Source organism: Salvelinus fontinalis, chromosome 28 (assembly GCF_029448725.1).
Source record: "Salvelinus fontinalis isolate EN_2023a chromosome 28, ASM2944872v1, whole genome shotgun sequence".
NCBI lineage: Eukaryota > Metazoa > Chordata > Actinopteri > Salmoniformes > Salmonidae > Salvelinus > Salvelinus fontinalis.
The window spans coordinates 7325534-7346602 of record NC_074692.1 but is presented as its reverse complement, the minus strand read 5'-3'; the positions used below and the strand labels follow the sequence as shown (position 1 = coordinate 7346602).

At 43.4% G+C, this 21069-nt stretch overlaps 2 protein-coding genes across 6 annotated transcripts in view; one reads left to right on the top strand and one right to left on the bottom strand.

Moving 5' to 3' along the window:
* Positions 1–1526: 1526 nt before the first annotated feature.
* LOC129826029 (N-alpha-acetyltransferase 35, NatC auxiliary subunit-like) lies at positions 1527–12259 on the bottom strand. 2 transcript variants are annotated; one of them, XM_055886296.1, is made up of 23 exons: positions 12155–12259; positions 9647–9775; positions 9039–9072; positions 8763–8880; positions 8547–8621; positions 8291–8458; positions 7869–7935; positions 7713–7756; positions 7450–7500; positions 6888–6971; positions 6385–6499; positions 6060–6238; positions 5883–5942; positions 5686–5792; positions 5356–5422; positions 4971–5069; positions 4635–4813; positions 4410–4555; positions 4233–4300; positions 3955–4095; positions 3631–3753; positions 3468–3545; positions 1527–3350 (listed from the first exon to the last, which is right to left on the bottom strand). In XM_055886296.1, the coding sequence occupies exons 2-23, from the start codon at positions 9765–9767 to the stop codon at positions 3291–3293; spliced, it is 2184 nt and encodes a 727-aa protein (XP_055742271.1). In that variant the 5' UTR covers positions 9768–9775; positions 12155–12259; the 3' UTR covers positions 1527–3290. The 2 variants fall into 2 exon arrangements, with proteins under 2 accessions (XP_055742271.1, XP_055742272.1); XM_055886297.1 differs by having other exon boundaries at positions 8763–8877; positions 12155–12258.
* LOC129826028 (cytosolic carboxypeptidase 1-like) overlaps positions 11583–21069 on the top strand; it is a 42857-nt gene continuing 33370 nt past the window's right edge. For 3 of the 4 annotated variants that reach the window (XM_055886295.1, XM_055886294.1, XM_055886292.1), the window contains exons 1-3: positions 12316–12620; positions 13728–13791; positions 16977–17107. In XM_055886295.1, coding sequence (XP_055742270.1) covers positions 13760–13791; positions 16977–17107 — 163 coding nt within the window. In that variant the 5' untranslated portion in view covers positions 12316–12620; positions 13728–13759. Of the gene's footprint in view, positions 11682–12315; positions 12621–13727; positions 13792–16976; positions 17108–21069 lie in introns of those variants that run through there. The other variant, XM_055886293.1, reaches the window with a different exon arrangement.

The following is a 21069-nucleotide window of genomic DNA, read 5'->3' as shown; positions in this document are numbered from 1 at the left end:
AAGGAGAAGGGGAGGGCCCTGGTGGAGTGGTACAAGGAAAATAACCACTCCCTCAACGTTAACATAACGAAGGAGCTGATCACGGGCTTTCAGGAGAAGCAGAAGGAGCACACCCCCATCCACAAAAGCTTCAAGTTCCTCGGTGTACACATCACTGACAATCTGAAATGGTCCAACCACACAGTGTGGTGATGAAGGCGCAATAGCACCTCTTCAACCTCAGGAGGCTGAAGAAATTTGGCTTGGCCCCTAAGACCCTCAAACTTTTACATATGCACCATTGAGAGCATCCTGTCGGGCTGCATCACTGCCTGGTACTGCAACTGCACCGTCTGCAACCACAGGACTCTCCAGAGAGGGTGGTGCGGTCTGCCCAATGCATTACTGGGGGCACATTGCCTACCCTCCAGGACACCTACAGCATCCGATGTCACAGGAAGGCCAAGAAGATCATCAAGGATCCCAGCAACCCGAGCCACGGCCTGTCTAACCTAGTACCATCCAGAAAGCGAGGTCAGTACGGGTGCATCATGCTGGGACCGAAAAAGAGCTTCCATCTCAAGGCCATCAGACTTACATTTTTGTCACCACTAGCAGGCCTCCACCCAGTACCCTGCCCTGAACTTTAGTCACTGTCACTAGCCGGCTACCAGTCCAAGGCTGCTAGAGGCTGCTGCCCTGTACATAGAGATGGAGCACTGGCCACTTTAATAATGTTTACATATGGTTTTACCCACTTTATATGTATGTACTGTATTTCTTCATTCCATTCTTTAACTTTTTAGATTTGTGTGTATTGTTGTGTATTGTTAGATATTACTGCACCGTTAGTAACACAAGCATTTCGATACTCCCGCAATAACATCTGCTAAATATGTATACGCAACCAACATTTGATTTGATTTTGTGCGCAATTATAGTGGTTAACATTACTTTTTTAATGATTAACCCATCTCTGTACCCCACAGATACAATTATCTGTAAGGTCCCTCAGTCGAGTAGTGAATTTCAAGCACAGATTCAACCACAAAGACCAGGGAGGTTTTCCAATGCCTTGCAAAGAAGTACACCTATTGGTAGATGGTTAAAAAAGAAAGAAAAATAGTTTAATTTCATTCTGTACTCTGAAGTAACTCGCAACTTGGTAAATGGACTAAATGTAAACTAGAAAAATGTAATGAGGTTTTTGTTTTATCATTTGAAATGCTTGCAGGGATGATTCAAGCTTTGACCAACATGTGTCCTGCTCACAACATAACTATTTTGTAACTTATTGATATGGTTTCTTTTTCTGAATTATGATGATTAAAAAAGTCACCTCTGTGCATCCTTGGTGTACCTGGCAGACCCACTACTATAAATGTTTCAAATACAAACGTTTTGTATATTTTTTTATATAGTTCAAATGGAAATTATGGTTGAACATATTTTGCTTGTGGATAGGTTTTTAATTTTGTACAATGGATTTTTGTTGCCGTTAGATTGTTACAATGGATTTGTTGCTTACTGAACAGTCAATGAACACATTTTTTGAACTGTTAAATAATAATAGGTTTTTATTGAGGAAGTGTATGACAGAGATTACAAAAAATAAATAATTTTAATACCATAGTCAAGTTTGTTTTGGGAATTGTGGAGGATGTAGTTCAGTCAGTCCTCTGCGATGTCTGGTATTTGTAGTCCTTTGTGGGTCAATGCCACAGAGGTAGAGGACTCTAGGGCCCAAAAGCCGGTTTTAGCAAGGGCAGTGCAACTGAGGACTTCCACCATTTTGAAGTAGTCAACTGGGTGAGACTTCATATGGGTTAAGGAAGGATCACATAATTCCATCCAGGTCATCAGGAAGGATCAGCCAATGAATTATACTAGTCAGAAAACATTCCATAACTGCAGGTGGTAGTAAATCTGGCTTTATATCCATTTAAACAACACACCATAGGTGGCAGTATGCAACCTTTAAGTTTGTTTACCAACTCATAGAAGGAGTAGAAGAAAATGGACTACTTCAAAATGGAGATGGCCATGATCTCAGGTGCCATAATGGGACATATACACTGCTCAAAAAAATAAAGGGAACACTTAAACAACACAATGTAACTCCCAAGTCAATCACACTTCTGTGAAATCAAACTGTCCACTTAGGAAGCAACATTGATTGACAATAAATTTCACATGCTGTTGTGCAAATGGAATAGACAAAAGGTGGAAATTATAGGCAATTAGTAAGACACCCCCAATAAAGGAATGGTTCTGCAGGTGGTGACCACAGACCACTTCTCAGTTCCTATGCTTCCTGGCTGATGTTTTGGTCACTTTTGAATGCTGGCGGTGCTTTCACTCTAGTGGTAGCATGAGACGGAGTCTACAACCCACACAAGTGGCTCAGGTAGTGCAGTTCATCCAGGATGGCACATCAATGCGAGCTGTGGCAAAAAGGTTTGCTGTGTCTGTCAGCGTAGTGTCCAGAGCATGGAGGCGCTACCAGGAGATAGGCCAGTACATCAGGAGACGTGGAGGAGGCCATAGGAGGGCAACAACTCAGCAGCAGGACCGCTACCTCCGCCTTTGTGCAAGGAGGTGCACTGCCAGAGCCCTGCAAAATGACCTCCAGCAGGCCACAAATGTGCATGTGTCTGCTCAAACGGTCAGAAACAGACTCCATGAGGGTGGTATGAGGGCCCGACGTCCACAGGTGGGGGTTGTGCTTACAGCCCAACACCGTGCAGGACGTTTGGCATTTGCCAGAGAACACCAAGATTGGCAAATACGCCACTGGTGCCCTGTGCTCTTCACAGATGAAAGCAGGTTCACACTGAGCACATGAGCACATGTGATAGACGTGACAGAGTCTGGAGACGCCGTGGAGAATGTTCTGCTGCCTGCAACATCCTCCAGCATGACCGGTTTGGCGGTGGGTCAGTCATGGTGTGGGGTGGCATTTCTTTGTGGGGCCGCACAGCCCTCCATGTGCTCGCCAGAGGTAGCCTGACTGCCATTAGGTACCGAGATGAGATCCTCAGACCCCTTGTGAGACCATATGCTGACACATGCACATTTGTGGCCTGCTGGAGGTCATTTTGCAGGGCTCTGGCAGTGCACCTCCTTGCACAAAGGCGGTGTTCCCTTTATTTTTTTGAGCAGTGTATAACAATGTTGCTGTCTCTGTCCTACCAGAGTGACATAGAGTAACACAGATGGGAATATTGTTGAGTTGGTCTCCGTTTTGGGCTCACTTGGGTCAGGGAGGAGGGTACTGGGTTTGAGTTGTCATAGTAATGCAGGGCTTGGATTCAGATGATCCTGACCACAGGGAAGTACTTGTGAGCAGAGAAATCAAACTCTGGTAGTACCTAGAGATGGGGAGTACCATTTTTCTTATTACCAAACAACAATAATGCCCCAGAAATGTTTAAATTCCCCAAATACTCTGTTTAAGTTTTGCTCATTGCATTATGATGTGTTGTTACCTTTGTCTCCTTGTGCCCCCCAGCAAGTAGCTTCATGACCACAATGTTGGGTTTGGCAACTTTTAGGATCCGATTCACCTGCAACAATCAGCAAATTAAAAGAGGCAATTCAGACCCACTAACAGGAGGCACAATCTATTTTCCTACTGCTGGGTTTGCTGACCTCTGGGTCGGGGGTGGGGACGTTCTCCAGGATGAGTTTGGCTTGCTGGAAGTGTTTGCTGGCCGCCATGTAGAGGTCAGCTGACTTGGGAGGAGGACTGTACTTCTTCAGATCGGACATCTCCTACAGCCGATACACACGGAGAGAAACGGGTCACGTTACAGATTATATATATCTTTTTTTTTTATATCTCCGCTATTACATGTAATTCCTGATATTCGTTGCAGCGTGTCTGCAATTATGTTGACCTGGAATGCACCACAGACACAGGAAAACGCAAGCGCACAATCCTAGCTAGCAACGGTTGGTGACCCACTACGTTACCTTGAACTGGATGTAATGGACTGGCGGCGGAGTGACCACGCTGTTGAAGGGGGCAAAGCGGTGCTCGTAGCGCACCTGCTCGCTGTCCAACTCAAACTGCGGCTTCCGCACCTTCCTGTCCATATCCAGGGCGATCATAGTCTGCACCAGAGACAGGAATTCAGTGTGTGTGTGTGTGTGTGTGTTTATGCTGTCTGGAATGAAAACGGGACTGCAACTGAGCCAGGGCAGAGGACCCATAACATGTGTAGGACAAGTTTGTGTGTGTGTGCGCTTACCTTGTACATGCCAGCACACATGTTTTGGTAGGCTTGGCTCATGGTGATTTCTCTGCTAAGGGGGCGAGCTGCAGGCGCAAACACATTCTTATTGAGGAACAAGTAATGGATGGGGGCGGGCGGTGTACTCCCAGATGTATTCAATGCAATGCAAATAATGTATGACTTGATCCTGACCCCCTTGGCCTTTCTTCTTCTTCTTGGTTTTCTTGCTGCTGCGCCCTTTCTGCTGCTCTTCCAGGAGGCGCTCCTCAGCCACCTGAGAGCTGTCCGCCCGACTCAGAGTGGACATGAGCCACGCGTACAGGAACTCTGACAGATACCTACACACAAACACACACCTCAGTCAAGTGTACACATGGAACACGCACTTTGGAACACACGTGCGCGCGCACTCCTCACCAGTAGATGTAGTAGTACTCGTGCATGCTGTAGAGTTCCAGCTCGAAGCCGCTGAGCAGGTACTGGATCATGATTCGCAGGTTGTGGTAGAGGATCCAGGTGCCCAGGCAAGCCAGGTGCTGTCTCTGGGGCTCCAGCTTCATCAGCAGGCTGTGCAGCGCCGCGTCCACCTTCTCTGCCTGCAGGGGGCGCCGCCGCATCAGTCCCATAAGTCAACCGCAGGAGAACAGCGGCATGCAGTCAAACGTGCGCGCACTCACATACACATTTTAGATCACTCACGACACTAAACAGCAACGCGTACGCAAACGCTGTCTCTCTTACACACACACACACCTCATCCTGCAGTGTGGCAAACTCCTCCAGGATGTGGCCTAGTTTGTCTCTCTGCCGAGCGCGGTTGTGTCCGTGGATTTGGATGAGACTGCAAAAGGGCTGCAGGGAAAACGAACAAGGTCGTTTCAGTCCATTGTTTGGAGAGAAAAACAGTGTAAGCCTATAATAGCTTCAGAATATGTTTAAAACTATCACGTTGATAGTCAGAGCCACGGCTCCATCTATGAATTTTGAGTGGTTACATTTTCCCCTAGCTCCACCCCTCAACTTCATAGCTAACCAAGTGGCGGGGATGCCGTTCGGTCTGGGGGGAAAAACACACAAATGAAGGATTGTGGCATTAATATAGAGAAAATAGGTCTTGGAACGCAGCCAGGTGACTTACCCTTGAGCAGTGTGTGACAAAGGAGTCAATGTAGTCCTTGGCCTGGTGGTTATTATGCAGGCAGCACCTGCAGAGGCAACGCATGGATCAGTCAGTTCTAGAGATAGAGCTTGAACACAAACTCGTAGGCCCTGTTCGAATACCTCAGACATACATATCCTTCCTTCCTTTGTGGTGTTTTGATAGGTGAAAGCAACATTGCCACCATTTTAAACACCACTCCAACCAATTCAGATCTCTTATGACTTCAAGGACGGTAGGAAGGATGCATTTCTAAAGCATTTGAAGGTTGGGTCATAGAAAGAAACACTCCAATCATCAATGACTTACTTGGAGGAGAGCACCGGCGGGCTGACAAAGTACCTCAGAGCGTCTTTGATCAAGTCCTGCATTGGTTGGGTCCCAAACACTTTCTTATTATCTATCAGGAACGTTGTCTAGAGACAGGGAGGGGATTCATCAGAACAGGACCAATCAGAGGAGAGAATTGTCCAGACGCACCAATCACGAGAGAGAATGTTGCTTACCTGCAGCAGAGACCTGGAGAGGACGCAAGGGGACTGCTCACTGAACTCGCAGAAAAAGTCCTGAAAGCAGAACATTAAAACATTACTATAAACCTTTAGCAAATGCTTTAACAGGCAGACCATTATTGTCAGAATGTAGTATTCTAATTATTATTGTAGTATTTACAGACGTAGTACCAGAATTCCATGTAGGTTAGTTGTGTTGATGACCTCGCACACGGTCTTGATGCGGTCGATGAGCTTGCTGAAGTAGTTGACCATCTCCTCCCTCTTGAGGATCTTGGCATAGCGGGGGAAGGTGGGGGGCAGCAGTCTCTGGTTCACCAGCGGTTCAAACCCCATCATGATCGGTTGATCTGGAACGTGGGGGGGGTCAGGGTTCAGAACTGTGAGTGGCTCAAATGCGGTCAGAGATTCTCCAACGAGTGTAACATTGCCTCTTACGGTAGTGACGGACACATTGGGCCTAGGTGCCATAGTGTAGTGTGTGTGCGCGTGTTACCTCCTTTAGTAGTATCGTTCTGGTACTGAATGCCATGCTCAATGCTGGAGTGGAGGGCTGGGAGGAGATCTGCTGCCTGCTGCATGAGTTTCTGGGCTTCACTCACTGAGCTGGTCTGACAGAGCCAACATGACATTACGCATCAGTCAACCAATTACACGACCCAATCAAAAATCAAATCAGCATACCGGTATGCACATGATCCTCTTTTTTAGCGAAGCTAAGCTAAATGTGTGTGTTAGCTCTTTCTTAGCGAAGCTAAGCTAAATGTGTGTGTTAGCGCTTTCTTAGTGAAGCTAAGCTAAATGTGTGTGTTAGCTCTTTCTTAGTGAAGCTAAGCTAAATGTGTGTGTTAGCTCTTTCTTAGTGAAGCTAAGCTAAATGTGTGTGTTAGCTCTTTCTTAGTGAAGCTAAGCTAAATGTGTGTGTTAGCTCTTTCTTAGTGAAGCTAAGCTAAATGTGTGTGTTACCTCTTTCTTAGTGAAGCTAAATGTGTGTGTTACCTCTTTCTTAGTGAAGGCGATCAGCGCTGTCAGCAGAAGACGTGTAAACTTGATCCTACTGAAAAGTGCTATCCATTGCTGATGCTGAGAAAGGCATAGGAAAGGGTTAAGTCACACACGCAATCGCAAAAACACACAATATATCTTTGTAGACCCTAGGGACACACAGATTTAGCTCTGTCGTACAATGCTCATTCCTTTTATTTTGAGAAACGGCTGCAAATTCCAGGCTTGTCTCACTGAAAGGCTGCCTCACTCTTAGCTCTGGTGGACTGGGCATGGCAGAAGGCATGGGATATATGCCGAAGCCTAAATCGACCCCTAGAACGCTACACTACACCCTATGCACACTGAAATAATTTGATAGGTGTATAGATAAGGCTATAAGTGTTCCTCTGATAAGCACGGTGGGATTTTGACCATATTGCTTAGACCTATCAAAGCCTCTTAGATCAGCAGTACATAGGGCATGAGGGTTAGGGGTCGATTTAAGACCATTAGATGGGAGAGACGATAAGGTGGACTGGTGGATATACCCATAGGGAGAGAGTGACAGTCTTACTTCCAACTCCACCTCTGGGTTCCGCTGCTCGCCCTGGCGACTGCGTGTGCTCTACCGGAGAGAAAAAGAGGGAATGATAGGGAGAGGAAGAGGAGTTAACTTGTGATGGATAAGCTGTGCAGTTCTGTTGGTGGTACTGTACACACTTGCGGTCATTGAAAGTTAAGGATGAGCGATATTATTCAGTAATGCGTTTGGCCATTCTGCCAGAGTGTAGTCGTGTTGTTAGTTCACGGAAAGAAAGTAGTGTGAAAGTACTGTACCTTAACTCTTCGCTGTAACTCTTCCTCCACATCCTTTAGCATACCTGTTGGTAGAAGGTTAATTTGGTACACACACACATTACTACATACATAATGTATACCGGCAATGCCATACATGAACCACAACACTGACTAAGCCCGTCACATGAACATCACCTGTAACCCGTAAATCTGTCACATTGTTGGCCATCTTGAAGCCATACGTCATGGCCTGGAAATCCTCCTGGAGACAGAACATAGAACAGGATCTTGAATATTACACCTAGAACCAAACAAAGCGTTGTTTCAGATCAGAAGACGTAGGAGGGTGCAGCGGGTTGCAAAACTCAGGGAACTTTCAATAAATTCCCATCTGATTCCGGGAAACCTCCAACCAGGACTTCTGGAAAACCAGGGAATTTATTGAAAGTTCCCGGGAATTTTGCAAGCCTAACTGTGTCCCATAGACAGGATTATAGGAGATAGAGAGACAGTGTGCGTTATCCTGGTCCCAGATCTGTTGGTGCCGGTTTGCCAATTTTTATGGCCATTGGCGTGACTGTGTGTGTGCAAAAACCCAAAGGGATCAAGTGGCTTACCTCCTCGAACACCGCGGCTTTGTTGACTTTCTCGCGGGCGATGTCACACACTTTGAGAATGCCCAGAGCGAAGGCCTTGAGGGCGGGGTCCTCGATGAGGTCGGGGTTGTGGACGTACAGGCAGGTGAACACTGTCTGGGCTAGGGAGTGACCCTCCAGCCAGGTGATCTACACACACACACATTTGTTTTGATTGGTAATAAATTATGGATCGTTTGTTGATTCAGTTTGGAATTGATAAGGCAATAAAACTGACCAAGCAGCAGAAACAGGTGTCCATGATCCCAATCAGCTCAGGAAGACTGAGGTCGCTCACTCTGATGGAACCATCCTAGAGACAAGACAGAATGAGAGAGAGGACACGAAAGGGAGGGGGAAGAGTCTTTATGGACTATAATGCACCTCACTAAAGGTTCAACATAACACCACGTTTTCATTTCACAGTCTGAAACTCCAGGAATCAGAGCCATACCTTGACTGCCTGTTCAAAGCTGAGGACTTTCCTGTTGACCTGGTTGCCAATCATCCCGGCGTCCATCTTGGGGTCCATCATCTCAATGGCGGACATAGCCTCAAACAGGCCAAACCTGCTGAAAAACGTGCCATTAGAAAGACCTAAAGTGTGTGTGTGTGTGTTGTCTAGTGATAGATACCCAGTATTCATTAATGAGACAGACCGCAAGCACTTAAGTATTTCACTAATGGTTGATTAGAACAGTGTGTGAAACAGACAAACACTCATACTCACAATTTGTCATGGAGTAACTCCCCAAGGTTGAGCTCTGTAAATACAGAGAACAAATGCAACTGTACTCAGTCATCCGTACTATACGGATGAAAGCCAGAGCAGTATTTGTGTTACAGTAGTACAGTGTAACACCAGCATGTACTGTATAAAGAGGTACACAGGAACTCATCATCAAATAGGAGTTAGACCACAAAGGGTGAATCCTAACTTCTACTTAAATTGAATTTTGAATTAGTCATGCATTGATGTCAGTGGGGTCAGCAGGGCATCTTAACCTATGCCATCCAGCTTGCATTTCAGACTGGTGGCACCAAATTCCCACAGAGCTGAAAACACTGGGTATACATTAGGAATTGCTGTACTGTACAGGCCTTTATTTTACTGGTTGTGTGATTTACACCAATCTTTTGATGAGAAACCCAATTTACCAGGTATTTCAGAACTGTCTCACAAACAAACGAGAGAGGCAAGTTGCAAAAGCCCCTAAGAACTGACACACACACACACACACACACACACACACACACACACACACACACACACACACACACACACACACACACACACACACACACACACACACACACACACACACACACACCTTGTACCTTTGCATGCCTCTTTGAAATCATGTGTAATGTCCACCCAGTTTGCATTGTTCCTCATCTTCTCTGGGACACCCAGTCCCCATCCCACATCATCATCCTCAACTGATGACTTCATCACCATGGTTAAAGCTGAAAGTAAACCCAGTAGAAGTACATGACACACTTCTCTTCTGACTTCAGTGTGGATGTTCAATAGGCCAGATAGCCAATTTCCTAGACCAGAGTGGAACTGTGTTCTAGTGACTGATACCCAGTGGAACTCTGGTCTAGCTGTATAAAATGTACTCACCTTGCAAGTTATTTGCCAGCCCGTGACTGTCCCCGTTTGGCGACACGTTTCCCACAAACAAAGGTATATCCATAATTGGTAGACGATTGTAATTGAAAACTCATTGTTTGTGTCGCTGAGCAGTGCCCAATGAAGAATTACATCCATTTGTTAGATGCAACCACTCCCCCCTCCCAAATCAAAACACAAACTTGCACTACTGGCACCATGCTGTCGCAGACAGGAAGTAGAACGGCGCGTGTGTGCAAAACAATGACATCCATGTTTGGTTTTGATAGCATATAACAATTAGATTGTATTATTTCCTGGGCACTGCTCGGCAATGCAAACAACGCATTTGTTATCAGAACCGTCCACAGGTCACAGATATACCCTCTGATATGCGAAACGCATTGTCAAACAGGCACAAACACAGGTAGGTAAATAAGTAGCACGGTCGGTTCTAGCTCTTGATCATGTCTCTCAGTTCCATTACATTACACATAAGTCACTGGATGAAGTAGTCTTCTGTAGGGGGGAGTTTTGTTAAGACCCTCAGTCTGAACATTAACACATTGGTTTTGGAAGCATAAGGACCTTATCTTTCATAAAATGCTAAATTGATACACACCTTTTATAGGGTTAGGGTTCCCACACAACCATATTTCCATATTACAACACTTGTTTACTGAAAAGACAGAGTGGACTACCTGTGCTAATTGGCTATCTAAATCTCCGAACACTTGTGTGTAAACGGAAGACCAACGCCACAAACATGTTGTCACTAAAAATACTGTTGGCTGCAACTGTGTTAAAACTGTGTGTATTTTCCATTTGTGAAATTATTTTGATGGGATATAAAAGTAGAGGGATTTATGTTTCTAGAACATGGCTTCCAGAGCCAATTCAGCCTTTATGACAGAGCTATTTTGGGTATTGAGGCAGTCTGAAACTTCAACTAATAGGCCTCATTATTGAAGAGTAGGATGGTGTGTGAGAAATACAACACTTGTTAGGGTGTAATATCCACTTTACCAAACAGACAGGTCAAAGTAAGATCAGACTCCTTGAGGGATTAACATGCTGATGTGTAGAGTGACTAAACAGCTTGAGTTAATGCCTAAAATGGCCTTAATTGTGGGCACTAGTGCAATGGAAACGTTCTGAAACAGTGATCCAAGTGTCTGTCACTAGGGTCCAAGGCAAGGGGACTCAGCAAGTGATCCTTTTTCAAGTCTATGCTGACTGTCAGGTTAACCAGCAGATCCGACCTGCTTGCTTACAGCTGCACTAGGGTTGGACAGGCTTCCTGTGTAGAGTACGACACCATGGAGCTGGCGCGAGATATGGCTTGGACAACGTACCTCAGTCCAGGGATGAGAAAGGCATTGTACTCTGAATTTTCCCATTATCCCAACTGTTACACAGATGATTGAAAGACTGCCAGTTTTTCTGGAAAACTGTCCTTTTCGTCTCATGCTAGGTAGCAGAAGCCACACAGCCATTTTAAAATGGCAGTGTCAGCCAATTAGCTCCTTTGTTGATCAATGCAACTTGCCATTAGCAGTAATTTAATCTTCTCGGTGTAACAGTAGGGATAATGGGACAAATCAGAGTTCAACACATTTCTCATTCCTGGATTGAGGTACATTTTCCAGCCATATCTCCTGTCTGCTCAGTGGCGTCATTATCTACGCACAGGAAGCCTGTCTGACCATAGTAACGCAGCTGTAAACAAGCGGGTTGGATCTGCTGGCTAACTATCAGGTCTGTGAAGGTTTCATACAATAAGATAACTAGATAATCGCAATTTGTAATGAAACACCGAGTTTGCTGTATTTTCACTAGCTAGTCATTGTTAGAAGCTAATAGCTATGATAAATATATATAAACCCCGCCTATTTCTACAAATAATATTCTTAATGTGATTTTCAACCTTAACCACACTGCTAACCTTGTGCCTAACCTTAAATTAAAACCAAAAAGCAAATGTTTGTTTTCATTAATTTTTACGATGAAGCGAATTTTGACTTTGTGGCTGTGGCAACTAGTGGAAACCATAAACCAGACGAACGGGCTAATAATGTCGTTGACGCTAACTAGCTAGCTTGGACTCTCTGTATCAACACAAATGTTTAATCATGCATATCACACAATTAAAAGATAATATATATTACGCCATTGCATGAAACATATTGCCAATTTTAGCAACATTTGGCGTGATCTTTAACCATACATACCGTGCTAACTGCTAGCGTTACTAGCTAGTTGTCCGAGGCTCGGGAAGAAGCACAAATATGACGTTAGCGTTATATTGCACGTTGGGACATGAAGTCCCACAACATAGCTATGCAAATCCTTGGAGGGTCTCTCTGGGTCAGTAGGTGCTGGTTTCAGGTCAGGTTTTTTTTCCTGGTTCTAGGTCAGTATGGGGGTTTTGCCCTATATGTTATTGCTACATTATGTCTGATCTTTGATCCGCGTTTACAGTATGCGTTCATTATGAGATGCTTGGTCGCATATTTTCGCGTCACATCTAAAAACAAAATTTGCATTCTCGCGTTATTCATGGATCCTGGCAGTTCTTCTTGACAGTTCTCCAACCCAGTAGGGGGTTTGTACATCGAGGCATCGTTTCAGGCAACACACTCACATCTAGGGATTGCCTCGTCCTAATGGGAAAACACTAACTTTCCATATACCTAGGTTCGTAAAATGTTTATGTTTGAATATTTTTTCAGCATATTAGTGCATGTCTCTGACATTATTTACAAATGGCTAGCTAAGTTAGCAGGAACGCTAGCTAGCTACGCTAACGTTAGCTAGGACACTGAGCAGGTGTAGTGGGGGCTGTGATGTCCGTATTACCCGCCAGCCAGTTATTTCGTAAACCAGTCGGTCACTGCTAGTTAGCTAGCTACCCATTGTGCTAACTCTGGTGATGTTGTTGTGAATGAAGATCTGAATAAGTGCATTTTGCAACAACACATTTGGCAGATAGCCAGTCTGGCCAGATGACGTTTAACGTTAGCTACATCGATTAGGCCCTTCTACAGCAGTTGGGACATTTAGCTATTCACACTTTGATGCTGGCAATAGGGATAGTTTTGTGGAAAACGTACGCTAGTTAGCTAACGTTAGCTAGCTAAAGATGCTTGCTGCAAAGGCAAATAACGGACAACAGGGCAGACTAGCCCAGGTCGACTGAGTGAAGAACAGGATTCTCTCGGTTTTTCATTTCAGTCCCCTTGGCTAACAACAACTGGCTGTACATGTAACGTTAGGTTCACTCGTTACATCTTTGTTAATATTTTAATTATGGCCTCCAATTTTATATACAGGAATAGTGCTTACAGTATAGGCTACACACTGTTTTAAATCATCAATAACATAATGAATGGTAATAACTCATTAATGACCCAGGTCAAATGACTACATACATGCTGCTTTTGTCTTCTCTCTTTACAATTTTTTTCTCCTATTGGCTTGCAATGCAAGCTAAGTGGCTTAATTACATAGTCGCAGCTCTTTCGTTTCCTGACACTGGAGCCCTTTAATTCTACTGGACACCCTTTTGTTTTGGTTAAACAAGTTGAGCTTGATAGATAGACAGCAAGACCGGCCCTATTTTGTTACATTGGATATATCGATACCGGTTGTTCATTTCGTGCCATCTCTCCATGTTGCTGATCTCATTATGCCACAGGATATAATAGAAAGGATAGACTGGGATTTACAGGGGTGAACATTCAAGTCCTGATGGGGAATGACAACTGTGTTGCATTGCTGATTCTTGCTTTTCTTTATTTGCAGTTGATGTGAAATGTTGACGTGTGTGAGAAAAAATGAATAAGCCCAAAATGACCACTGAGAAAGGGTGAGTAACCATTGTCTCGGACACACACAGTTCTTTCTTTCTGCCAGATGATTGTCTCTCACACACTGCCCCTTGCCCTCATATTATACACTGTAGATTGCTCAATGTCTTGTGACACTGTAAGATCAGTCTAAGGACAGCACAACCATAGGTCATTAAACCAGCCAGGGCCAGTCATGATGCCATCTTGACCGTAGCTATTTTAGGTTCCTCTCAAATATTCACTGCTGGGGTCAATAACTGTTTGGGGCCTGTAATATCTAGCCTTTTGTTACTTTAGCATTAGTCTTGCATAGTCTTTGAATTATTTTTGAATTTTGAATACTTATGTACATTTGATATTTCTGTATTTGATTATCAATAAATTAGCAAACATTTTTTAAAACATGTTTTCACTTTGCCATTATGGGTCGTTGTGTGTAGATGGGTGAGAAATAAATATATTTAATCAATTTAGAATTCAGGCTGTAACACAACAAAATGTGGAATAAGTCTAGGGGTATGAATACTTTCTGAAGGCACTGTATGTGTGTGGAAAACATTTCATCACAAGTAAGACATTTAACTTTAGTTTAGTCCATGTGTAACTTCACTCACTACTTGTAGCTGTATAGTCCGTTGGTTTTCTTGGTCTTGTTTAGCTTAATTTTCCGGTCAGTACTATAGCTAGCTAGCACTCGTTCACCGCACGTGGCTGCTAGCACCGACATGAAAAGGGGCATGAGGGAAGCCCTACAATATTACGTCAATGTTTAAAGTAATCTTTAGACATGTTGTACTTTTCTTAAATGTAGTTTTATAATTGACTAAAGCAAGCAGACAACAAGAAAATTGCATTTGAAAAGGGTGAAGTTTTTGCTGTGAGCCAATGGGGTAAAAATTGTATAGCATTTATTTTATTTTATTTAACCATCATTTAGATAGGCAAGTCAGTTAAGAAAAAATTCTTATTTACAATGACGGCCAAACCCGGACGACGATGGGCCGCCCTATGTGACTCTCAATCACGGCCGGATGTGATGCAGCCTCAGGTTGTTTTCCCCCACAGGAAGGCCGCGACGTTCTATCTAATACGAACTGGGACTATTCAACTCAACTAACATGACAAAAAAATACATTCCATTGCATGAGCCACATCATTTAACATAATTTGAATGAACATTATACATCACCATGGAAACGATTGCATCACAATAACAGGGTCGTTATCAATAAAACGTCACAATACGCGTTCGATTGACTGCTGGGTGGCAAGGGATTGTTAAATACATGTTATAACTATTTGGTTTTAATAATCATCACCTCTTGAAGAGCATATAGCCAAAACTACAAATTTCCGATTATTCCACATTTAGCTCTATCGTCAGAGTTATACAGCAAGGAACTGCTTGCTTTTCATGATCAGTAAATGTCAATTGATCATGTAATTTCAGATACGTAGGGCTTGACAGAGCTTGACATCGGCAAGTCCAAGAAAATCAAACAATATTTGGATATAGCCATCTAGTTTATCCTCTGAAAGTTAGCTCGTTAACTAGCTATATTGAGGTGATATGTTATTAGCTAGCTAGCCAATTTGACGTGGTCCATCAATCAGTATATAATGTCTGTCAGCAGCAATCGTGATATAAGCACTCTTAAAAACAATGTTGAAAAGGGGATAATGTTAGTTCACTTTGCAAGGTAGGCGTACGTTGGTTGGAGAAAGAAGTACTTTAGGTCTACTTACCACTGGTTAGCCAACTGTACAACTTTCTACCGATAGCTTGAGAAGTAAACATAATTAGTTAACAATAAATCGATAACGTTATATGTGCCCTTCTGCTGCTTGACAGGCAGAGTCCACAAAAGATGGGAAATTAACCTAACCACTCATACTGGTCAGGTATAGTTCACATTTTATATCGCTCAAATATCCAATTCATGGTGGCCAATATTGAGAGATCTTGAGGCTACCCTACGTATCTGAAATGACAAAATTAAAGTTTACTGATCATGAAAAGCATTCAGTTACTTGTTGTATAACTCTGACGATCGAGCTAAGTGTGCGCAATTGTTTTGCATGGAATAACCCGGAATGTGTAGTTCTGACTATGCTCTTCAAGAGGTGATATTACAACCAAAATAGTTAACATTTTACAATCCCTTGAAAACGGCACGCAGCGTCAATGGTTTTAGCGGAGCTGGGAGTCTCCTTGCCGCCTAGCAGGCAAATCGAACACTTAGCACCTTATTGTGACGTTTTATTGTATCTGAGTGTGTTGTTAGAGTCCAGTGTGTGTGCATTGAGTTAGTGCAAAAAAGGGTCAATACAGGGTCCTGTTGGATCCAGACTCAGACTTTTACCGCAGAAATGGACTCAACTGCACAAAGTCCGGCCGTCCCATCTTCAGTCCGCTGTTTCGCAACAGAAAGCGAAAATAATAATTTCTTATTGGACGAGTCCAGGTAGTCCCCACTTTGTCATTTTTCATCCATTTCTTCCTGATTCCTGGGTATATGGTAAATATTTTTTTTTCAAACTGTTATGACTTTTATTTTATTTTCATGACATCCATAACTACACGGTTATGCAGTGATTGTGCCAGCCCCAGACCTAATATTTCAATGGGTAGGCAGCTCAATATATAGGCTAACTTTTGATAAACTCTGGGCTTGGTAGATTGTTTGACTCTCTTAGTGTGACTGTCTCTGCTGTTTAGTCTAGCTAATATGTCTGTGAGCATGTAAATGCGTTTGTCTTTTTTGTGTTGTTTGAGCAGTATCTCACTCAGTTGCTCTTAGTGTATTTTGGTCTGTTTGTCTCTTTTTTTCCTCTCTCCCTTGGTCTCTCACTGTCTATATAAGGGCATATGAAAGACATTTGGTCTATTTCTACGTTTAGATTCTCTCTCCCATGGCTGTGACCTTTGGCCTCACTGCCCCACATTAGCGTAATATAACCAGAGCATAGTTTTGTTCATTAGGGCACACTATGGAAAATATTTTAAAATGTTTCACAACAGAAAGGGAAAATAAGCATTTCTTATTGGACGAGTCCAGGTAGTCGCTCCCTGTTTCTGTCCTTTTTTCCCCTCTGTGTGGTGCCTAATGATCACGACCCTGGAGACTATTTGCTTTATGAGAGCATGACCTGATGCCAAGGTATATGTTAAGTATTAAACCTCTTTGTCTCTCTCTCCCAGTGTTCCCAGTAACTCCAGGGTGCTGATGTTGTTGGGCCAGCTGGAGAGGCTGAACAGGGAGGCCATGCTGGCGGACGCTGAAATTGGCAGGCAGATCACTGCCAAAATCCTCCACCTCATCCAGACTCAGGGTGAGAAGAGTACTAGCATATACTGGGTTACACATTGACCATATATTTGCTTGAACCATCCTGGAAAGGCCAATGGGAAAAGAATAGCCTACAGTGCATTTGGAAAGTATTCAGACCCCTTGACTTTTTCCACATTTTGTTATGTTACAGCCTTATTCTAAAATGGATTACATAGTTTTTTTACTCATCAATCTATACACAATAACACATAATGACAAAGCAAAAAATATTTTTTTGAAATGTTTCCAAATGTATTAAAAATACTAATACTATTACATTTACATAAGTATACAGACCCTTTACTCAGTACAATGTTGAAGCACCTTTGGCAGCGATTACAGCCTCAAGTCTTCTTGGGTATGACTCTACAAGCTTGGCACACCTATATTTGGGGAGTTTCTCCCATTAGTCTCTACAGATCTTCTCAAGCTCTGTCAGGTTGGGTGGGGAGTGTCGCTGCACAGCTATTTTCAGGTCTCTCCAGAGATGTTTGATCGGTGTTCAAGTCTGAGCTCTGGCTGGGTCACTCAAGGCCATTCAGACTTGTCCCGAAGCCACTCCTGCGTTGTCTTGGCTGTGTGCTTAGGGACGTTGTCCTGTTGGAAGGTGAACCTTCCCCCAAGTCTGAGGTCCTTTCTGTACTTTGCTCCGTTCATCTTTCCCTCGATTCTGACTAGTACCAGTCCCTGCCGCTGAAAAACATCCCCACAGCATGATGCTGCCCCCACCATTATTCACCATAGGGATGGTGCCAGGTTTCCTCCAGACGTGATGATTGAACTCTTTGGCCTGAATGCCAATCTTGGTTTCATCAGATCCGAGAATCTTGTTTCTCATGGCCTGAGAGTCCTTTAGGTGCCTTTTGGCAAACTTAAAGTGGGCTGTCATGTGCATTTTACTGAGGAGTGGCTTCCGTCTGGCCGCTCCACCATAAAGGCCTGATTGGTGGAGCGCTGCAGGAAAGTTCTCCCATCTCCACAGAGGAATTCTGGAGCTCTGTCAGAGTGACCATCGGGTTCTTGGTCACCTCCCTTCTCCCCTGATTGCTCAGTTTGGCCGGGCAGCCAGCTCTAGGAAGGGTCTTGGTGGTTCCAAACTTCTTCCATTTAAGAATGATGGAGGCCACTGTGTTCTTGGGGACCTTCAATGCTGCAGAAAGGTTTTGGTACCCTTCCTCAGATCTGTGCCCCGACACAATCCTGTCTCGGAGCTCTACGGACAATTTCTTGGACCTCATGGCTTGGTTTTTGCTCTGAGGTGCACTGTCAACTGTGGGACCTTTATATAGTCAGGTCTGTGCCTTTCCAAAGGGTCTTAATACTTATGTAAATAAGGTATTTCTGTTTTTTATTTTTAATACATTTGCTAAAAATTCTAAAAACCTGTTTTCACTTTGTCATTATTGGATATTGTGTGTAGATGAGAGGAAAAAAATGTATAAAGTTTTTAGAATAAGGCTATAACTTAACAAAATGTTGAAAATTATACTTTCCCAATGCACTGTATATTATAGCCAGCATACTGTACATTTTCCGTTAAACACTGAGAATCCAACAAGCGTCTGTGTCTTGTTATAGCTGGGTATAATTTAAGATTTTGGCAAATAAACGACGGCCTCTAATAAACTCTGGGTCAAAAAAACTATAATAAGCTGCGCATATTTTGCCAGTCTGCTCCGGTGGAATTTCACAGCATCTTTCTTACGCTGAATAATTGCTGGCAATACAGTCTTATCATAGCTGCACCCTATCACATCTGTATCACAGACATCTTATGCATCTCTTTGTTGAGGCGCTTGTGTCTCTGCTCAACATCTCCAGGCTTCTCCTCAAAGAATGTAAGAGTGGAGCTGCACCACCTTGTGGACTGGCTACGCCACTCATTTAAGGCCAGGCATCACACCCTAATAGGGTATTTCTTTTGCTCTAGATTGAAGGATATGGCCTCCACCCTTCCCGTACTCAGCAGCACCATCTTGTTTACAAATCCTGGGGAGAACCCTGATCTCTACCCTCATATAGCATTACCTTCTTTGTGGCTGCATTAATATTTCACCTGCACCAAACCTCTACCTCACCTGTACCGCCAAGCTCCAACAACTGCCTATAACAACACTTCAACATTATTTCTATTCTTCTCCTGGCTGCACATCACCTCAAACCCGTTACAGTATTACTGTCATTACTTTCAGTATTATGCACACATGATTCACTCACTCACCCCTGTTATGCCAGCTGGTGCATAAGGCAGCAGCGAAGGCTGTCTTGGCCATCTTCTCCTCTGTTATGTACCCCAACTCTAAGGCTGATGTTGTTGGAGCTCCGTCTCTATGGTTTTCTGCCATGTTGTGTTAGGCCTTCCTTCTGGAGACCAGTGGACAGCTCTTCTCTTGGAATGGGGTCTGTGTTCTTCCTTCCAATCCGGCTCAAGCGGCATCTTTTGAGTATTGTGTCCGTAGCGTCCTGCTTTGTTTGTCTGAGGAAGGGGTTGTTCGATAGTGTTCGGACAAAAGATGACATTCATGATTATTTGGCGCCAAGTTGTGTGGAGGATGGATGTTTTTTTTTTCAGGTTTACTTCAGCAATTTTTCAGTACTCGTAACCATGTAGGCATAGAAGTGTTGTCAGTACACAGCTCTGGTAGGTTTTGAGTTCTCTTTGTGCTATATTTTCTTGACCTCCAGATTTGTTTGAACTTTGTGAAGGCTGTTCGGGCTTTCTTGATCCTAGTGCAAATGTCTATGCGTGTACCCCTACTGTAGGTATAATGCAATAGTGCTCCCTAGGTATGTAAAACTGTGTGTCAAATCCAAGTATTGTTACTTGATTTATTTTGACTGCCTTTGCTGCGTTAATGGGAAAGAGCTGTCTTGCAGTTAACCAGTCCGACTTGCTTCTGTCTCTTTTTTCTTCTTGTACCCTAGTGTGTGTGTGTGTGTGTGTGTGTGTGTGTGTGTGTGTGTGTGTGTGTGTTATAAAACCGCCAGATCATCAGCAAAGTCAAGGTCTTTTAGAGTTTAATACAAGGTCCATCGTATTTCGGGCCGGGAACCTCACGATACAATATTATCATGATACTTAGGTGTAATGCGATTCTATATGTATCACGATCAGTGGTGGAAAAGGCCCTGAATTGTCATAGTTGAGTAGAAGTAAAGACAGGCTACCCAAATGTAAAAAAATGACTCCAGTAACAGTGAGACCCAGTAAAATACTACTACTACTTGAGTGAAAGTTTTAAAGTATTTGGTTTTAAATGTACTTTGTACAAAACAACTCAATTGTCATACTTGAGTAAAATGTAAAAGCAAATGCTATACATCAAATTCCTTATATTAAGCAGACACGACGGCACGATTTTCTTGTTTTTTAAATTTACGGACAGCCATGGGCACACTCCAACACTCAGACATAATTTAATTTGTGTTTAGTGTGTCCGCCAGACCAGAGGCAGTAGGGATGACAACATGTTCTATTGATGGTGCATGAATTGGACCATAATGCTGTCCTGCCTGAGCATTCAAAATGTAACAAGTACTTTTGGGTATCAGGGGAAATATATGGGAGTAAATGGTACATATTTTCTTTAGAAATGTAGTGGAGTAAAAGTAGTCAAAAATAGAAATAGTAAGTACAGATACCCCCCAAAAAAACGACCTAAAGGAACGTTTCACCCATTTTGAATGTTATGTTTTTGTGCATCTCTGACTGATGTTATATTGATTCTTGGGGTGTTTTCATGTGTATCTGAACTATTCACCGTTAAAGCAGGCAGAAATACAGCTGGCATGATGGCTTTTGCATCATACCGGTTCTGTTTCTGCCTGCTTGAACGGCAATAGCTCAGATGCACATGAAATTACCCCCGGGAATCGATAGAACATCGCTCAGAGATCTACAAAATAACATTCAAAATGGGGGAATCTTTCCTTTTAAGTAGAACTTCAAAGTATTTTTTTGTT

Coding starts and splice junctions, on each gene's coding strand:
- LOC129826029 (XM_055886296.1), bottom strand. CDS start 9,767: ATGGTGATGAAGTCATCAGTTGAGGATGATGATGTGGGATGGGGACTG. Junction 5,943..6,059: donor CTAACCTACATGGAATTCTG/GTACTACGTCTG, acceptor TTCTGCTTTCAG/GACTTTTTCTGCGAGTTCAG. Junction 4,814..4,970: donor TTGCCACACTGCAGGATGAG/GTGTGTGTGTGT, acceptor CGCCCCCTGCAG/GCAGAGAAGGTGGACGCGGC.